This window comes from Oreochromis niloticus, linkage group LG3, assembly GCF_001858045.2.
Source record: "Oreochromis niloticus isolate F11D_XX linkage group LG3, O_niloticus_UMD_NMBU, whole genome shotgun sequence".
NCBI lineage: Eukaryota > Metazoa > Chordata > Actinopteri > Cichliformes > Cichlidae > Oreochromis > Oreochromis niloticus.
In genome coordinates this window covers 29,936,007-29,950,652 of record NC_031967.2, presented here as the reverse complement: position 1 = coordinate 29,950,652, position 14,646 = coordinate 29,936,007, and the positions used below count along the sequence as shown (strand labels likewise).

The 14,646-nt window shown below is 38.3% G+C and overlaps 2 protein-coding genes across 10 annotated transcripts in view; both read right to left on the bottom strand.

Moving 5' to 3' along the window:
- Nucleotides 1–14,646, bottom strand: part of LOC102079294 (polymeric immunoglobulin receptor) — a 93,051-nt gene that overhangs the window by 4,227 nt on the left and 74,178 nt on the right. For 4 of the 9 annotated variants that reach the window (XM_019352967.2, XM_025901997.1, XM_019352961.2 and 1 more), the window contains 5 exons: nt 3,993–4,036; nt 3,812–3,878; nt 701–744; nt 522–588; nt 92–426 (listed from right to left, as the gene is read on the bottom strand). In XM_019352967.2, coding sequence (XP_019208512.1) covers nt 251–426; nt 522–588; nt 701–744; nt 3,812–3,878; nt 3,993–4,036 — 398 coding nt within the window. In that variant the 3' untranslated portion in view covers nt 92–250. Of the gene's footprint in view, nt 1–91; nt 429–521; nt 589–700; nt 745–3,811; nt 3,879–3,992; nt 4,037–14,646 lie in introns of those variants that run through there. The other 5 variants (XM_019352963.2, XM_025902011.1, XM_025902000.1 and 2 more) reach the window with 4 other exon arrangements.
- On the bottom strand, nt 4,515–8,038 carry LOC112843390 (polymeric immunoglobulin receptor-like). The gene is made up of 4 exons (XM_025902016.1): nt 7,120–8,038; nt 6,315–6,647; nt 6,147–6,228; nt 4,515–5,963 (listed from the first exon to the last, which is right to left on the bottom strand). The coding sequence occupies exons 1-4, from the start codon at nt 7,166–7,168 to the stop codon at nt 5,699–5,701; spliced, it is 729 nt and encodes a 242-aa protein (XP_025757801.1). The 5' UTR covers nt 7,169–8,038; the 3' UTR covers nt 4,515–5,698.

Sequence of the window (14,646 nt, the reverse complement as noted above, 5' to 3'; positions counted from 1 at the left end):
TTAAAATAACATGTTAACACTGATGGCACTCATCATCAGAAAGGTTGCCGACCCTTGGTCTACACTTACATAAGAAAATGTAGCTTTTTTTGTGTGTTTCATCCACATGTAAACAGCTTTTTAGATAACTGAAAACAGCACTTTGGAAAACTGCTTACAGGGTGAAGGTTTTAGAAAGTTACTTTATGTGTTCACATGTGTACAAGGAAAACAGCCCACACCTTTGTGGGTCTGGTACATAAATAAAAAGTCACATATAATTATACACGTGTATTTTGATTAATTTTATTGAGTCTAAAATACTGAGTCTATATAAGACAAGTCTATAATGTACCAAATTTATATTGCAGGAAGCAGAACATATAGCTTTGTTCAGATGTGGTTTGGTTTGGTAAAAAAGATACTGGAACAAAGACCATATGTTCTCTCTGGCAAATTAATAGAAAAATTCCATTCAGTTACAACGAGTAACAATTAACAATTCACAAAATGGTTTTAATAAGCAAGTAGGTTAATTGTACCCTTGTTGTCGATTTTAATAATGTGTTCCTTGCTTCGTTGCAGGTCTCTCATGCCCTTTGGATTATCCTGTAATTGACAGAAAGGAGAATGAGTGATCTAATCATTAAAAATATCCCTGATAATTGTGTTTCTTAAGGAGTGTAATAGATCAGAGATGGCCATGATAATGGGGGCTTACAGGGAATATCTCTTCCATCTCCTTAAAGCGTGAAGAAGCCTTCTCTAGAAAGAATGCCCAAAATATAAATTCAAGTTAGTAGTCAGATATATTTAATGCATTTTTTCTATGGCATAAATCTATATTTATATATAGAATTTGTGTCTGATGCACGCACACACACACACACACACACACACACACACAGTGATAGGTTTATGCTACAAACCTATTTGCTGGAACATTCAAAACAATTCTACTACACAGCAAAGCAAGACACAAGCAGTGATGGGAATAACGGCGTTACAAGCAACAGCGTTACTAACAGCGTTACTTTTTTCAGTAGCGAGTAACCTAACTAATTACTATTCCTATCGTTACAACGCCGTTAAAGGTACTAACAAGAAAATACGGTCCGTTACTATTTTTCAACAAACAGACGGTTGAAGCTGTGTTCAGCTTACCGCATCTTATATCAGTTGCACGGATGTAGCTGTCTATGTAAGTAATCTGGACGCTACAGCTTTAAGCAGCTGTGCGCTCCCGCGGATGGTAATCCCGATCACTGTCTAGCACAACACCTGGAGCTAAGGAGGCAAAACAATCGCATGAGTGCTGCCGTTTGACTGAGGAAGAATAAAGTAGTCGTGGTAAGTCAATCACATGACCACTTAAAGACAAAGCAACAAGGTGATATATACCAGTTTTTAAATTGTGTCGATAGGCCACGTAAAACCAGAGTCATGATAAACAGTATATACGCGGCCTTGTTTCCTCAGTAGTTTTGTCACGTTTACTGTCTAAGGACAGCGCTAGCAAGCACTCTCTGCTTATGAGCAGAAAATAAAAACAAAAAACAGGGCAAGTTTTAGGAGTGACGGAGGGAGAGAGAGAGAGAGAGCGGAAAGAGAGAGAGCGAGTTTTGAGATGTGAGATTTGTGACGTTTAGCGTGTTTGGAGTGTGTAGTTAATGTGTTGTCTTGTGTAGTTAGTGTGTAGTGTTGTGGATAGTTTTGTGTTGTGTGTCAGAACAATGAGGCGACTGCTGTCTCCAGGTAGAAAACAGCAGTGATACACCTGCTGCTGTCAGACCTGCAGGTATCAGGCTGTGATGTTCTCCTTTATAGTGGACAGAAATTATTTTTTTTGGAGTGGCACAAATAATTTGTGTGGCATCTTATTGAATGCAGAACAGCTGATTGTTCTGTAAATAGTTTGAAATGGTTATTTTAAAAAAGGGTAAAAGGTAAATGGATGCAAATAACTTTGTTGTTTGCAAAACTTGTGCATAGGATTGTAAAATTGACAATTTATATTTGCATTTAAAGTTATGAAATATGATTCATTAAACATATTTATGGTTGTTACAGTAAAAAATATAACTTTGTCTTCTCTGATTTTATGTTTTTTGTCTGATTTTAGATCAATTGTGTTAATACAGTATGTCAAAATGAAAACATGACTGTAAATTCAGACACATGAGGTTGTGCTGAAAAGGACGATACCAAAAAAGGCAAAGTAAATAGTTTTTAAAGGTAAAATGTGGAGGGAGAATCAAAAGTAGTTAAAAATGGCCAATTATAACCTGGACCCCAGGGGGTTAAACGTTTTTTTTAAAGTAACGCAATAGTTACTTTTCAAGTAATTAATTACTTTTAGAATATTGTAACTCGGTTACTTTTTTGAAGAAATAACTAGTAACTATAACTAATTACTTTTTGAAGTAACTTGCCCGACACTGGTCACATGTGCTCAGGATGGATCTGCTTATATCTGTGAAAAGTACAGAGTGAACGTTATGGATTTGCCAATTCCAATACTCTAGTGCAAGTGCTTGTGAGGCTCCATGGTGCTGAACATTGAGCACAGGGCTCACTAGAGGACTTTGAGTCCTCAGTACACCCTTATGAAGTCTGTTTCTGATTATTTTGTCTGCTAGAGGCCATTTTCTAGATCATTTTGAGGATCACCCTGTTCCTCCTTGCATAAAGGATACCAGTCCTGCTGATGGGTTAAGGGCCTCCTACAGCCCTGTTTAGCTCTCTGTTTAGCCCAGACATCAAAGGTGTGGGTCTCTATTTCCTTCTTTGATGTCGGAATGTACACAGTGTTGGTGATAGTTCCTCCTACGCTTCTGATTGGCCAGCCTTTGTATACAGACAAGATTATTATTAGCAAATACAGTACCAAAACCCCCTACTCAGTTGCATTAATAAGCAAAATACACATTTCTCTCAGCAGTAGTAGAAACTAAAGCAGAGCCCAACTTAAACTATAGTGTCCATATACACCATCTGTGAAACACAAACACTTAAACCCCAAGTGAGTGTTCATTCTCTTCAGCTGCAACTTTGATTGGCAGATTCAATTCAATTTATTTTTTAGTTATCTAGCTCCAAATCACAACACTCGCCTTGAGGTGTTATATATAACTACAAAGAGCTAACCCTGAACAAGAACTTTGCAACAGTGGGAAGGAAAAACTCCCTTTTCCTTTTAACAGGTAGAAGCCTCTGTCAGAATCAGGCTCAGGGAGGGGAAGACATCTGCACTGACCGGTTTGTTGAGCAAGACAGGACAAATTAAATACACAGTGAAGGAGGGCCAGAGATTAATCATGATGATTAAATGCAAAGTGGCATGTAAGCACAGAGAGAGTGAAAAAAAGGTTAGTGAAGAAGAAACCATCAGTGCATCATGGGAAGCCCCAAACACTCTATAGGTCTATTGAAGTGTAACTAAAAAGGAACGTTTTACGCATAGATTTCCACCTAAATGCTACTTTGCCATAAGACCCCTATAATGAGCAAAAAAGGTCACAGGTTGCAAAAATACATAGAGTCTGGTACATAAATAAAAAGTCACATATAATTATACACGTGTATTTTGATTAATTTTATTGAGTCTAAAATACTGAGTCTATATAAGCCAAGTCTATAATGTGCCAAATTTATATTGCAGGAAGCAGAACATATAGCTTTGTTCAGACGTGGTTTGGTTTGGTAAAAAAGATACTGGAACAAAGACCATATGTTCTGTGTGGCAAATTAATAGAAAAATTACATTCAGTTACAACGAGTAACAATTAACAATTCACAAAATGATCTTAGTAAGTAAGTAGGTTAATTGTACCCTTGTTGTCGATTTTAATCATGTGTTCCTTGCTTTGTTGCAGGTCTCTCATGCCCCTTCGATTATCCTGTAATTGACAGAAAGGAGAATGAGTGATCTAATCATTACAAAAATATCCCTGATAATTGTGTTTCTTAAGGAGTGTAATAGATCAGAGATGGCCATGATAATGGGGGCTTACAGGGAATATCTCTTCCGTCTCCTTAAAGCGTGAAGAAGCCTTCTCTAGAAAGAATGCCCAAAATATAAATTCAAATTAGTAGTCAGATATATTTAATGCATTTTGTTATATCGTATAAATCTTTATTTATTATATATAGAATTTGTGGCTGCTGCACGCACATACAAACACACACACTCACACACACACACACACACTTAATAACAATTTAAAATTCAAAGGAATATGAAGTTGCCTTACTGCGCTGTATCTTTCTTGCCAATACAGCCAAGCCCACTAGAAGCAGGAGAGACGAACACCCCACTATAGACTCCAACATGTAACTAGGAAGCAGGCACAAAGCAGACTGAGCAGACAATCCACCTTCGACATCCATTAAAGTGAAGATAAAAAAGTGCTGACTTTTACCGGAAACGGTACCAGGGCTGACTCGGAGTAGGAGGGGTTGTCATGGGCTCTGTTTGTGAAGGCAAAAATATTGTAGCGCTAAAAAAATACTGTAACAACTCTGTAAATATGCTGTTATAGGTAAAGAGTGTTTCCAGCATCCTAACATCAATATTGTTCATAGGTGACTTTTAATAATCGATACCCTGAACAAGTAGAGACTTGAGAGCCTCTGCCATCTGTCACAAACACATAATGATCTTTAAAGCTGCTTCTTCTCATTTCAGTAGCTGCAAGGTGACATGGAGAAAATGCCAAGCAATCACACAAATACCTACAATGCATGATTTAAAATGCTAATAGGTTATGCAAATGATAAGCTGTAATCATTTATTTATCTTGGAAATGTTGCTATTACTCTAACCTAAGAACACAGAGATGGTAAATATGCCTGTATTAGCATGTAAGGACTGTGAAACATGGGAAGGGTCTTAGTATGTTTTCTTTCACTTAAAATAATGTTGTCTATAACACAAAATGGCATTATGTGTGTTAAAATCATTTGCAACCAATGATACACAATAATGACACAATCTCAGACTATGTCTGTTTAGCATTTTAGCAATTTTTGGTTCGTTCTACAGTTAGGGGTAAATTTCATGTCAACGAGCTTTATCGGCCAAACATTCATTTCAAGCAATGATAAATATCATAGTTGTTTTTAATTATTTTTTTAAAAATCAACCGTTTCCATCATTTATTTTTTCCTGGCCATTTAGCTAAATGTCAAGTTTTGCTATTCAAATTAACACTAGGCTGCATTTAGAGGTGACATGTTAGCGAGGGCCTAAAACTAAAGAATTGCCCATTTGTTACCTGTCACCCTGTTTTCCTTGGATAACACGTTCTATCATGATTTAGACTTAGTCTAATTAATGCACCACATGCTGATTTTGAGAGAAGCACTTAATATTTATAGAAACAGAGAGAGAAAATAACAATGTTTTTATCTGAATACAGGTTTCTGTGTTGCTCTTATCAGTTGCATTTCTTTTACAGCCAACTGTGTCACATGTGATTTTTGTGTCATAAATCTTTTAAATGTTGGCTAAATAGCAATAAAAATATACGGGGTGCATTTCTAGAGAGGGGAGTTTAGAGTTATTCAACATAAGGATGTTGAATAACTCTAAACTCCCTGTGATGAAAAAAAATCATCCTTGATGATATCAGCACACTAAAATCCATAATGAAGTTTAATTATCACAGTTTCGAGTCAGTTAGACAGCAAAGCTCAAAAGTATCATTTGTTATGTTTTTTATGTCCAAAAAAATGAAAGGCTCATTATCAACTTACTAGTAGAGCCGTGTGGTCTGACCTGAACCTGTACATCTGCTTGCTGCTGCCCTGCAGAACATAAATACCAGCCAGCATCGCTCATCTGCAGCTTCTTTAAGGTTACAGTGAAAGCCCCAGTTATGTCATGGCTGATGGCCACTGAAGCATCTTCGTAACTCCCTTTAGAACCCGTCAACAGACAGGAGCTCAGGTCTCCTCTCCGACACCACTTCTTCTCACTTAGTCTGTTGACAGGCAGTCACAGGAGAGTCAGTGAATGCTCACTGTCCACCAGCGTTTGATACCAATGAAAGTTTCTGGACAAATTCCCACATTTACTGAAGTGTGATCAGTGCTTCTTTAAGGACAGTTCTAAGGGTTTTAAAGGATAAAATGTGGATAAAATCCCCCAAAGGAAAACCAAATACCTGAGTCTCTGAGTGTAAAGGCATTTAACCGTGAGACTACTTCCTTCTTCCCCACTCACAGTGCTGTTCACAACTCTCACACCTGCAGAGATCATGAAAATGCAACAAACTTCTTTAAAACTGTGGGTCAATAAATGTTTATCATTTCAAAATTTTTCCATTACTCACCATGAAACACTTTCACTTCAGTGTAATCCATGTCATCAGCCCCTGATGCTAATTCCACACCACATGAGTACCACCCAGAGTCCGTCTCTTTCAGGTCGTTCATGGTCACTGTGAACATGAACTTGCCCGGGTCGTCAAAAATGCTCACTTTGTCTTGATTGGCCGAGGAGGTCTCGTCAGTTCGAGCCAAGATATCGCAGAAAGTTCTCGTCCACCCATGACACCAGTATTTGACATGGTTAGCATAGTGAGAAGCATATCGACATTGGACAGTGAGGGATCCACCCTCCGGGCCAGTAAACTCCTTCTTAGTGCTCACCCAGCAGAGAACAGCTGACAAGAAGTGGAAATGATTAAATGTTAAACACCAATTTGAAATGAAACTTTTAGTCATGACACAACTTTAACAGAGCAGTTGCTCACATCGGACACCTGTTATCTATAAATAAAAGGTGTCGCCCTTGTACCATATTAAGAAGCTTCTCGGATGAGAGGTGAAACGTCTTCAAGCAACTCGGGGGGGGGGGGGGGGGGGGGGGGGGATTGCAAGCTTTTAACAACCTTCTAGTCCGTCTTAAACAAACGATTAATACAGAAAAGTCATAAAATTGTACAGAGAAGCAAGCCTAAGGAGTATCATACATTTTAACAAGAGTATTTGCCAAAAGCACAGCAGAGAAGTGAGGAGGAGGCGGCACAGACATTAAATTATCTTTGTTTTTTCCAATTATGTGAAGCTGAAAACAGCTTGAAAATCTTTTTTGTCTGACTTCTCTAATCAAATGCACACAGTCACAGTGAATACCTGGGATCCATGCTATCAGGCTGAGCGTGAGTATAAAGAGTCGCTGCATGTTTCCTCTTCAAGTTTGACGCTTAACAAGAAAGTGTTCTGTGTTGTGCAAACACAGACTCCAGATTCCATCATATATAAAATTTCCCTTTGTCATGTGACCAGTGGGCAGATTCAGATGCTTCAGATGTTAACTACATAAATGCCAGATTGTAATGACACTGTAATGAACACTTCTTTAGATTTGAATTAGAATTTGATGAATGTTGTGTTGATGTTCTGCTGATTATTTTAATAGCTTTTCTCTGATTTTTATGAAATCTTTGACTTTGTTTGTTTTTAATGTTTATAATGTCTCTTTATGATATGTCTAATGATAAGCAGCAATGGTTTTATAAAGATGTAACTCTGGTATCTCTAAAAGTTGATTCTGTTCATCTGGACATAGCGTTTTGTTGGAGAAACGTTTTGTCACTCATCCAAGTGACTTCTTCAGTCTCAGCTGACTGCAGGTTTCCCCAATCTTATAAACAGTACATTTATATAATGACTGAAAACTCAAATCTAAAGAATAGGTTAGTGTACTAACTTATTCCATATGCATCTGGTACACTAGCTGTACAGTGGCTCAGAGGAAAGCACTCCCAGGGGTCATTAACACCGCCCAAAAGGTCACTGGCTGCCCTCTCCCCACACTGGAAGATCTAAACAATACCCACTGTCTTAGAAAAGCTCAAAACATTATAAAAGATACCTCACATCCTGGGTACTCCCTGTTTGAACTGTACCAGCAGACGGTACAGTTGTTACTTCTGCAGTTGTTGCTTCTGCTAAAAGACCTTTTATGGTCATCTATTTCCTGGAAACATTTGTGATGATCTCAGAAAGGAAAGTTTTAGCCAGTTTGACCTTGCCGGCAAAAAACCCCCTAAAATTCCCAGTTTTTTCAGATCGCCTTACACAGAGCACGTCTGAATACTGCAAAAAAAAGACGTCCATCACGCAACTCTTGTATGAATCTATGCACTGACTGAAGCATGTATGTGGGAATGTATGTGAATGTTTGCTAATACTATTCCTATTATCACTTTTATTTTTATGTATCGATTTTATTGGATGTTATTGTTTTACTTATATTTTGACATTGTTAGGGATGATGCACTGATCAGGGACCATTTTTAATTTCATTGTACCTGTGACAATGACAATAAAGACATTCTGATTCTGAATTGTACTAAACTGTTACGAGGTCAGCGGATGCTGAGACCCAATTCTTTTGCCCTCAGGCTGGATAAAGAAGACGCAAACTCAGTGTAAATGTATGATTTATTCAACAAAACCTTCCAGAAGGGAGATATGCACAGCCTCCTACAGATCTGAGGGGCGCTCCCTCAGTGAATACATCTGTTCGTAGACAGAGGAATGGTAGTGTGTATGCAGGTGTATGTTGTTAGATTTGTATTGTTTATTGTTATTTATGCTTAGAAATATTTACTCATATATGCTTAGAAGTATATAATCATTTGTAGATTGAAAGAATGTCTCATCCTAGGAGGTCTGTAACAACTCTGTGTAGCATGAAGAGGGGAGTGTGTTCTATGTGGTATGGAGGGACTATACTACGTCAATCCGCCCGGTGGTGGTTTAAGTGGACTACCGTTTCCAGAGGACTTAGAGCCAAGGGAGCGAGGTTAAAGTGTTCGAAAAAATCTGAAAAAAATTTGGGTCACTTCAGACCTCATACACTCCCTATAGAAGTCTAGATACACTGATACACACCAAACAGACTCTATTGTGTTTTCTGGAGACATTGTCCACTTGACAACGATGAGGTCCAAAAAAACCAATATTGGGTCTTTAAAGGGACAATGATGTCATTTTTAAATAGTTCATCATTACCATGAATACACATCTGACAGGACACAGGATTACTGGGACACCAAATGTTGCAAAGTGATGAAACAATAGACTTCAAGAACCTTAAATCATGGACATTTAATAGAATGGTCTGTGCTTTTAGGTTTTAATTCTGTTGATAAAGCATAATATTCAACTACTGCCCTAATATTTGCTCCTTTCAATACAAACCTTCAATTTCGATCTCATCCAGTGATTTCCCCTGGATCTGGGAAAGATGTCCTTTTTCCAGTGTTAAAAGCAGTTTGGAAATCTTGGCCAGCTGTGTTGTGGGAACTGGTAATCTGTAGAATTCGCGGTGAATGCGGATATCATGACCCAAGAAATCTGCAACCTGATCAAGTTCATTGTTTTTCAAATTAAGGACTTGTGAGAGTGTGGCAACATGTTTTCTGAGCTGTGTTGATCTTAGATACTCAGGCTGCTTTGCTCCATACTGATGTGCATGAACACGCAAGGAGTCCATTCCTCTGTAATGACTCATTGATCGGGGTCTTGCAAAGAGGTAGATATTAGTGGCACAAATACCACAGTCAGGCCTCCTACTAACCAGTAGTGACAGAGCATCCAGCATGCTTGGTGTTAGCAGAACTGGAACATTTCTGTCCCTTTTTCCCATTATTTCTATTCTACAGAAATAGTTACAGAGTCTCTGTTCCATTTCTGAGAGCCCCATGGCAACATCTGTGTGGAGTGCCGTTTTGTCTCTTTCAAGAAAACTTTTGAGGCACATCTTTGAAACCTCTCCAGAATGTCTTCGATTGAACACAATGATTTGTGAGAGTGTAACTTGGGCATAATTCTGAGCTGTGGCTTCGTTCTCCAAGCTGCAAAAGGCACTTTCTGCAGATTTTTGAAGGTAGTGATGGAGAATCCGAACATCTTCTGTAAAGGGCAATGTTGATGGCTTGTTAAACTTTGCCTCACTGTGGTAGGACTCGACTTAAGCGGTCAAAGAAGTGCAGGAGACTGATGCTGTCCAGTGTAGCACGTGATTTATTCACCATTGTGTGACCCAAACAATATTTACAAAGAAACAAATAAGAAACTCAACTCCAAATGAACTCTGTTCAAATAAACATAACTGAACTTAAGTCAACAGAAATTAAGGTCAAACTGCACACAGCTACACTGACCTAAACCTTTCCTCCCATACACCTGAGTTCTTCTGCTTAAATAGTCCACTTAACCAAACAATTTCTCCTCTGGACTATTCCATTCAGTAGGTAGGTACGATAAACATAATTATATTTAAACCTCTACTACTCTTTTCTGGCAAAATAAACTCTATGGTGTAATCAATACATACTACAACATTAAATCTATTTATCCATAAACACTCTAAAATCAACTTTATGAAATTACAAGCGTTCTTCCCCTCCTGCACTTGGTCTCTTCCTGTGACCTCAGATAAACCCAGAAGGTATAAAGCAGGAAGTAAAACTACATTTCCTCCTTTTGTTGCTAGAAGACAGGTAGGTAAGGTAAGCTCTAAACAATACAAATTAACAGTTGAAATAGATAACATGTTAACTTAACAAACTTGTAGGAATTGATTTAAACCAAGATGTTATATTATATAATCTGTAAAAGTGCAAAACATAAACAAACCCGGGATAGTAAATGTTTGCCTATTGCAGATTACATGTGAAATATGATTAAATCAAAACAAGAATGTTAACTAAGAATATAGACAAGTGGTGTTCTCATCCACTTTGTCACACTCACTCAATGTGTTCAAGGCACGGTGAGACACCATCTCGGACCATTTGGAGACATACAACTTCTTGAACGCATCAGTGGACTTGATTAGGGCTTCATCCTCTGTCATGAGGGCACGACAATGGATAATGTCAGACATTTTATGCAGTGTATGTCCCAGTTTCAGCGCAAGGCTTGGAGTTTTGTATGACAGTGTCTCTTCATCAAAACCTGAAACTTTCTTTACTGCTTGCACAACTCTCTGGAAGTTAGCAGGCTTAATAGCTTCTTCCATGTTATGCACTGAGAATTCTGTACACAGACACAACAACAAACGTCCCGCTTCACGAAGCTTCTGTTGTATATAATCATACTTTGTAGGGTCTTGTCCATGTTTATTGTAGAGGGACCGGGCAAACTGAATAACAGTAAAGTCATTTCGCACAGCTGAGGCAATCTCATCTTGTTTCATAACAGCAAGAACCTTCCACACTCCACTTGACACCTGCGGATAACACTGAGACTCCAGAGTTAAAGCCAGGCCGAGTACTTTGGTTCTTCCAGGTTCTTTCTCCGTGTCATCTTCAGTGATGGGAATAACGGCGTTACAAGTAACGGCGTTACTTTTTTCAGTAACGAGTAATCTAACTAATTACTATTCCTATCGTTACAACGGCGTTACAGTTACTAACAAGGAAACGCGGTCCGTTACTATTTTTCAACAAACAGACGGTTGAAGCTGTGTTCAGCTTACCGCATCTTATATCAGTTGCACGGAAGTAGCTGTAAGTAATCTGGACGCTACAGCTTTAAGCAGCTGCGCGCTCCCGCGGACGGCAATCACGATCGCTGTCTAGCACAACACCTGGAGCTCAGGGGGCAAAACAATCGAGTGCTGCCGTTTGACTGAGGAAGAACAAAGTAGTCGTGGTAAGTCAATCACGTGACCACTTAAAGACAAAGCAACAAGGTGCCAGTTTTTAAATTGTGTCGATAGGCCACGTAAAACCAGAGTCATGATAAACAAGATATACGCGGCGTTTTTTCCTCAATAGTTTCGCCACGTTAGTGCTAGCAAGCACTCTCTGCTTATGAGCAAAAAAACAAAACAAAACAGGGGAAGTTTTAGGAGTGACGGTGAGAGAGAGAGAGCGGAAAGAGAGAGAGAGAGTTTTGAGATGTGAGATTTGTGACGTTTAGCATGTTTGGAGTGTGCACTTCATGTGTTGTCTTGTGTAGTTAGTGTGTAGTGTTGTGGATAGTTTTGTGTTGTGTGTCAGAACAATGAGGCGACTGCTGTCTCCAGGTAGAAAACAGGAGTGATACACCTGCTGCTGTCAGACCTGCAGGTATCAGGCTGTGATGTTCTCCTTTGTAGTGGACACAAAATATTTTGTGTCCACTATAATATTTTGGAGTGGCACAAATAATTTGTGTGGCATCTTATTGAAGAACAGCTGATTGTTCTGTAAATAGTTTGAAATGGTTATTTTAAAAAATCAAGGTAAATGGATGCAAATAAATTTGTTGTTTGCAAAACTTGTGCATAGGATTTTAAAATTGACAATTAATATTTGCATTTGAAGTTATGAAATATGATTCATTAAACATGTTTATGGTTGTTACAGTAAAAATATAACTTTTTCTACTCTGATTTTATGGTTTTTGTCTGATTTTAGATCAATTCTGGTTATACAGTATGACAAAATGAGAACATAACTGTAAATTCAGGCACGCGAGGTTGTGCTAAAAAGATGATACCAAACAAGGCAAAGCAAATAGTTTTTAAGGTAAAATGTGGAGGGAAAATCAAGAGTAGTAAAAAATGGCCAATTATACCCTGGACCCCACAGGGTTAAACGTTCTTTGTTTTTTTTAAAGTAACGCAATAGTTACTTTTCAAGTAATTAATTACTTTTAGAATATTGTAACTCAGTTACTAACTCAGTTACTTTTTTGAAGAAGTAACTAGTAACTATAATTGAATTACTTTTTCAAAGTAACTTGCCCAACACTGGTCATCTTTTGGTTTGTTAGGACATCTGCGGACATGTCTCCAAAGATCCTTGCGAACATACATCCCTTGACAATAAAAGCAATGAGCAAACTTTCCCTCTACTGCTTTAATCTTGGGTCTTCTCTTCACTTTCAGTGGTCCCACTCCACCATGCAAAACTGCAGCATTATGCTTAAAATTTCCCTTATTTCTCAATTTCTCTAACAGGCTTTTACGCTCGTTTGAGTCTCTAGGCAGGGAAAATGCATGCACAACATCAGGAGCTGTTTTGTGCGTTTTCAGGTGACGGGAAATTTTAGCTTGTGGTTTGCCACAAAAATAGCAGTAATTTCTTTTACTTAAAGTCATTTTTTCTGATTCAGTTTCGCAAAGCTCACTTTTATCTTCTGGCTTGTCCTTTGTCAAGTTGTGGATTAAATTCGTTGAATCTGATTGTTCATGCGCTTTGGAGATGTCATCTTGGCATAGCAGACCTTTTGATGTGCTTGGCAATAATGGGATGTCTTCATCTGAATCTTCATCATCTGACTCTGAATCTGGCACATATTCTTCTTCTGATATGCTGTGGTTGCCATCATCATCGCTTGATATTTGATCCAGAACTGAATGTGGCAATCCATCCTCCCCTGAATATTCAGAAATTTCTTCTTTCTGGAATGTAAGAATAAAAGTTATTTTAATTGATCAATACTTTAGAGACAGGTAAAAAATAAACTGAAAAAAAGTCAAGCCAAATATGAATGGGATACACACCTGTGTTGACTGGTGACAATTCTGATTTGCCAATTTTGGAAGGCAGGATTTGTGCCAGACCCCCAAACAAACTGAAACACATTTTGATAAACTTAATTTAGCTTTGCAGTTCTATTTAAGTGAAGTAGTTTTTTGTCAAAGCATTGCAGTAATGTCAAATGCTGAAAAAAACAAACTGTTCACACTTAAGGATATTTTAATGACTACACATACACTGCTAACCCCCACCCCCCCACCCCCACCAAAAGGACATCAAAGATGTGAATGAATGAATTATTCTTATTAAAACCTGCTGGCCTCACATTAACCTTTTTATTATTACAGGTGCCGCCATAATCATTGCATATACACAGTGCATTTTTGTGCTCGTTAAAGAGTTGAAGCTCAGTCAATTAATTAAGGGTCGTAAGCCTCATTCGCCGTGATGTCCGGATGATCTATTGTGTAAGTGACTTGGAGTTACAGAAGGTTAAAACAGCAATACACGCCTACAAAACACATATAATACATATAATCTAGAAACAGGCCTGAGCCAAAGGCCCGAATGTATTCAGCTTCTTGTTGCATTTGAGTTTGCTTAGTAACAGGTGACAGAAGATGTGTCAGAGCGGAGGACACGTCCATGGGGACTTTCAGGGCCTGAGATCATCGCCATATTTGGAAAAGATGCTAGAAAGAGGAACTTCTGTGTCTGCACTTAGCTCTAAAAATTGATCATTGTCTGTAAAAAATGCAAATAATGTTCTTAAGATACAAATTATGTTCTTGGAAACGCAAGAGGGGGCGTTAAACCCCGATGCTATAAAAGCAATCTGAAGTGTATCTTTGGGCGGAGATCTACATCTGAGGTGTTGCAGTGTACATCTTCCTGCGCATGTGTTCTTAAAAAACTCTTCATCTGATTGCACTCTATTGGGCCTTCATTGGTTTGTTCTTGTGCCACATTGTCGAATTCGGGACAACCACTGTTTAACAAGGCCACCATTTTAGTTGTTAAACACCAAAAGTCAGCTAGCCCAATTTTTTCAAACTTTTCAGCTCGTTACCTGTTTTTACATTTAGGTGGAAATAGGAAGCACAGATACTATGCAGTATAGCTGAAATAATTAACTGAATAGCTGATTGGTCAGTGCAGACTGATAATTTCCATT

What these genes read in the sequence shown, in the direction of transcription:
- LOC112843390 (XM_025902016.1), bottom strand. Translation starts at nt 7,168, where the DNA reads ATGCAGCGACTCTTTATACTCACGCTCAGCCTGATAGCATGGATCCCA. An exon ending in CCTGATAGCATGGATCCCAG is followed by an intron (nt 6,648 to 7,119) that starts GTATTCACTGTG and finishes ACTTCTTGTCAG; the next exon opens with CTGTTCTCTGCTGGGTGAGC. An exon ending in TGAAGTGAAAGTGTTTCATG is followed by an intron (nt 6,229 to 6,314) that starts GTGAGTAATGGA and finishes TGATCTCTGCAG; the next exon opens with GTGTGAGAGTTGTGAACAGC.